The sequence below is a fragment of the Panthera leo genome, chromosome A2 (assembly GCF_018350215.1).
Source record: "Panthera leo isolate Ple1 chromosome A2, P.leo_Ple1_pat1.1, whole genome shotgun sequence".
In the NCBI taxonomy this organism is placed as follows: Eukaryota; Metazoa; Chordata; class Mammalia; order Carnivora; family Felidae; genus Panthera; species Panthera leo.
Window position 1 is genome coordinate 75,313,381 of NC_056680.1, and position 5,356 is coordinate 75,318,736.

A 5,356-nucleotide genomic window follows, 5' to 3' on the forward strand; every position below is an offset into this window, starting at 1 on the left:
CCCAGATTATTCCAAAACTCTTTTGTGTAAACTATGCTGCCTTGTCAGCCATAAGGGTTTGGTTATTTGAGTCAGTAAATATAATATCAAAGGTAGCATTGTTATAAACAAATCACAAGGGCATGTCAATTTCTTTAAAAAAAATTTTTTTTAACATTTATTTATTTTTGAGAGAGAGAGGGAGAGAAAGTCAGAGCATGGGCCAGGGAGGGACGGAGAGGGAGGGAGATTCAGAATCCCAAGCAGGCTCCAAGCTCTGAGCTGTCAGCACAGAGCTCAACGCAGGGCTAGAAATCATGAACCGTGAGCTCATGACCTGAGCTGAAGTTGGACACTCAACCTACTGAGCCACCCAGCCACCCCAGAGCATGTCAATTCCTATATCAGTTAAGTATCAGTTAACGCAATAAAAATAACAAAGACGACCCACTTGGATTCTACTTATCTCAATCCAAGTTGGTTGTCTTGGTTATTTTTATTGATTTTAACTGATACCAGAATTGATTTTCATTATATAACACTACTTGGTCATAAAGGGTGCCTTGAACAAGGTTAAAAATAGTCTCACATTCTCAAAGGTTTGGGCTGTAATATAGTCTGCCAGCATGCTTAGACTAAGTCCAGATGCTTTCCACCTTTTCCAATTTCTTTTTCTGCTTAACAGATCCATGTCTGGAATGATATGGGAGGCATTCTGTTTCCTGAGTCCCTACTAAGTCTTAGTCAGAATCAAACCATATTAATGCTCGATTAATCCTGAAAGGACTTCCTCTAAGTCATTTGACTAAGCTGGTTCTTTCCTCTAAATACCATGGCCAGCAGCCATAGCTTTACTGTCTATCAGTCATTTTCAAGAGGCATGTATCTCAGGTTGAGCATCAGTTGAATAAGTTAAGTCTCCTACAATCCATATCTTCAGGTTCTCTGGACCTTGAGTAGATAGTTTGGAGACGGAGGGAAATAACATTCTAAGATCAAAGCCCAGCAAGAGCAAATGCAAAGAGAACAGCCTGGATTACTGCATAGGGAAAGGCAATAGTTGTGCTTAGCAGAAGTATCTCCTGAAAAAGGGGTAGGAGTTGAGTGTCGAAAGGATTTTGGGGGTCAACTTGTGTAGAGCTATGGAAATTGAATATATTCTATAGTTAATGGAGAACAGATCGTCGTTCTCTCAGAAGAGAAGAAACTGTCAATCTTCTACCTTTTCATGGAAAAACAATTTTGGTGATAATTAAGAGCAGAGCATTGAAACATTTGGAATCATGGTAGCAGTCATTCATTTGAAACTATTTTGTCACAATGGTAAAAAGCTGATTACAAAGCAAGTGACGAGGAATATTTAATGGATAACTCCACCTATGAAGCACACCATATCCAGGCAACAGACAGTAGTTAAAGCAACAAAAATTTCGTTATAAAGAACTAACTCAGAATTGTCTATCTCTGAGTAATTTTGAATAAAGTGTACCCGGAATACATGATGGGGTATAAAACAGACCACTATTACTAGAAGGAAGAAGAAGCTCTTGATTTGAGCTCTATAGTCTTGATGGGCCCACATGTCAGGCCAGAGAGCTTTTGTCTGTTGGAGAATGACGCCCATCTGTATCAGGAAGAGGACCCCAACCGTTGTGATCATGATAACAATCATAGAGTAGTTCAAGATAATGAATTCTCTGCGGTTGATATCTTTGTAGAACTCAAAGCATCGTCGTTGTTTTGAGTAACTTGGATTTATGCCATATTGTAAAAATAATATTGGCAAAAAAATGAGGCCGCTCACGGTCCAAATAACAATGCTTAAAACTACCGCATGGCACTTTTGCAACTGTTGCATTTGGAGTTTCTTAAAATAGATGAGCAATCGGAGTATGACAATGGCCACGTAGAAAAAAAAGGTGACGTACATATGACCATATAATATGCTGCTGACCAATCGGCAGAGAAAGGTTCCAAACTCCCAGACCTCTAAGATATAATAGCTGAGGCGGAATGGAAGGCTGACCAGGAGGACTGAGTGCAGCACTATGATATTGACAACGATCATGGCAATCATTGATTGGCTTTTCCTTTTGAACATCATACGTGACATCAATACTGTTCCAGTAGTGCCTCCGAGCAAAACCACGCCATAGAGTGTTATCAGAATCACCCTGCATTGCCCCTTGCAGTGGCCTTGGTCTGTGTTTGAGGCATTTGGCAGGGTGGTCGTGCTGATGGGCTCCATGTCTCACCACAAAATGCTCCGAAGATCATAAACCCCTAAATCAAAAGTTTTGCAAAATTATAATGGATGTAGTAAAACTACACAGCAACTGCACTTTAATAGTATTGAGTTTTGCAATCCCAGCCGATTATTTACAACCCTCAAGCTGTCTCCCCAAAATGGAGTCACTTAAGACTCCACTTAATTACCCAGACATACTGAAGAGACACGCTGAAGCTAAATCACAAAAATAAGTTTGCTTGAATATAAAATTCCTAACCGTACACACAGGTGTTCTATTCACAGGTATGTCTAAGCTCACATACCACGGCTGGGATTACTATGAGACATGTTAGCTGCTGGCATAAAATTTAAGGAAGGGCCAAAAACTCAGTAATCAAAATAAACAATACTTCAATGCAATTAAAAAAAACCCTCAAAATCAATGCAAAAATTCATGATGAACAGGATAACAAAAATTTAAACAGAGGCAGAGTCAGTATATACACAGTACATGCTCATATCAGATCTACAAGGGCCGTTCCTTCTATCGTCAGGATCCAGTTTGAGATAACGGAGAGAAGATCAGATCAATTGTGTGCAATTATTGTAAGAAGAGGCATCAGACAACATTTTAATATATTTCTGTTAGGGGCGCCTGGCTGCCTCAGTCAGTAGAGCATGCGACTCTCTTCTTCAGGGTCGTGAGTCTGAGCCCATGTTAGGCATAGAGCCATCTTAAAAAAACAAATAACTAATTTATAAAATATTTTCTGCAAATTGCTTTTGAGCAGGGAGCAGCATCGACTGTGCATATTCCCTGCGCTCTCTCCTTCTTGCCAACCTTGAATCTTTTCCTCATGTAAAGTTGGGGTTGGTGGGCGAGTTCTGTTTAGTTTTTATTTAAGTTTTTCAGGGATGGATGTGTAAGAAGCAGGGACAGCGTAGCAATCTGCCACCCTGCAGGTAAGTGCCAACTCTTGTCACTGAGTCACTGTGGTGTGTGCATGAGTCACCCGGCTCCATGGAGCTCTGGCTGTAAAATGGGAAAATCATACAGCCTACGTTAGAAGATGACTGGGAAATTAAATGAGTTAGTGTGCTTGAGACGGCTTTATAAGTACAGCAAAAAAGCCATATAGAAGTTATGATTCTCATCACGAAACAACAGAAACGAAAGGACATTTACCTCTTTCTCCTTACCCTACACCTAGGCAGATATACAGTTGTATGACATAAAATTGTTGTGGCATCTGTAAGTATTTAATGAATATCTCAATAAAAAATTTTTAAAAATCCCTTTTGGCCCACCAACTTCCTGCTGAAAAAAATTTTAAATAAAAATAAATAAATAACGTTTTTAAACCTTTGATTGGATCCAGGCATCAACGGATCAGACTTCCCTGTCCAGAAGGATCTGTGTCCTTTTTCCTCATATGTCTCCTGCCCAGCTGGCCAGAGCAGTGTTTGAGCCTTTGTATCTGCGTGAGAAGTTATTCTACAGTGAATGTCTAAATATCTTAGAATTTTTCTTCTGCTACTCCAGAATCTCCTTGTAGGGAATAAGTAAATTTTTTTGTTTCCGAAGCATTATATTGGACCTGGCATATTTAATATGATCAAGTAAGATTTTATTATAACTCAAAAACATAATTAGAACTTGCATAATAACCTAAGTTTTATGTGCTGAAATATGCATTTTAACAAAGTGCATGTATTTAAAATATACAATGTTTATATGTTTTTTGGGTGAAACAGAATAGTTTTATATGATTTGTGAACAAATATGATACTAATTTACCTTTCAAATTTTGGCAGTCCTCAAGTCGAAGAAGACAAAATGCAAGTTTGAAATTATTTTAAAACGATAAAAACCTAAATTATTTATCAGTTCCACAGTCTAAGTGGACACTGCTCTCAAGGCAGTACGACATTTGCAAACAGCGTGAACTGTCACTTACTAGCTGCCTCATCACGGGACAAACGTTTAACCCTAAAGTTGTCTCTTCAGCTGTAAATATGGGAAGGAGAAGATCGATTCTGTAAGAAGTAAGTTAGAGTGTGTCTATAAAGAACCCAACGGATTCCCTGACATAGAATTGGTCATCAAAGTGCCAATGTCATTTTCCCTCCATAACGCACACAAAGATATTTCATAAACACAAGATCCCATTCATTTGCAGTTACTTCTCAGAACTGACCCACAAAAAATGCATGGGGATTATGTTCCACTGCTTTCCTTCCCCCCCACCGCCCACTGCCCCAGGACTTTATGGCACTGCCCACCCCCAACATGATCCTTTAACAGCTTATAATTTCTAGTTATTTCTTTGTTTGTTTTCTATGCAGAAACAAATGAGTACCCAGACTACTTACTTGTTCTTTTCCTCTTATGATTTGTTTCTGGTGGAGGAGTCAGGCCACCCTGGTCATGCGTTGGTGACCTACATCTACAGTAAGAACCGTTTGCTTGAATCCAGACTCCAGTAATGGCACAGTCGAGAGGAATCTTGGGATGGATGGTGGATGATGAACGCGCTTTAGACTGACAGCCTCTGAAGTCTGGAACAGTCAAGATGGAGGGCCCAGATAAACTGCCTGGGCCACAAACGGATGTTTGTCTCTCCAGCTCGTGGTTAAACAGATAAAAAAAAAAAAAAAAAGGATTCCTATAAGTGAAGACTTTCATTTTTACTATTAGTGATGTATTTGCGGAAATTTTTCTTAGTAACCTGAAAAACTTAAAGAGTTTTCTTTTTTTCAAATGTTCCTTGTTATCATTCTTATATGTTTTACACTGTGACCTCGTGGACTACTTTCTCTGAGACTTGCATCTTCTCAACCATATGCTCAAAATACAGCTCTGTGTTTCAATTTTCAGAGACTCCCTTCTCTCATTAACTGCATTTGGACATATGGTTCTTTCGAAGCTCAGACCTCTGGCGCTCTAACTGCTACAAGAGGGCTCATTTCGTTTTTCTCAAAAGTCTTTCCTTTTCTTACCTCAACCTCACTTCCTAATTTCATAGGCATCTCAAGCTGTGTTAAGTCCTCAAAGAATAATTTTAAGGAAGCATTGGATTTAGGACAGGTAAAGAGGCAAAGACTAACATGTCTTCTAGCAGTAGGCAAACTCAACCCCAAGTCATA

The 5,356-nt window shown here is 39.2% G+C and overlaps 1 protein-coding gene across 1 annotated transcript; it reads right to left on the reverse strand.

Moving 5' to 3' along the window:
- Positions 1 to 737: 737 nt before the first annotated feature.
- LOC122206121 (probable G-protein coupled receptor 141) lies at positions 738 to 4,766 on the reverse strand. Its single transcript, XM_042914989.1, has 2 exons — positions 4,583 to 4,766; positions 738 to 2,262 (listed from the first exon to the last, which is right to left on the reverse strand). Exon 2 carries the CDS (start codon positions 2,225 to 2,227, stop codon positions 1,340 to 1,342), a length of 888 nt encoding a protein of 295 aa, XP_042770923.1. The 5' UTR covers positions 2,228 to 2,262; positions 4,583 to 4,766; the 3' UTR covers positions 738 to 1,339.
- Positions 4,767 to 5,356: the final 590 nt, after the last annotated feature.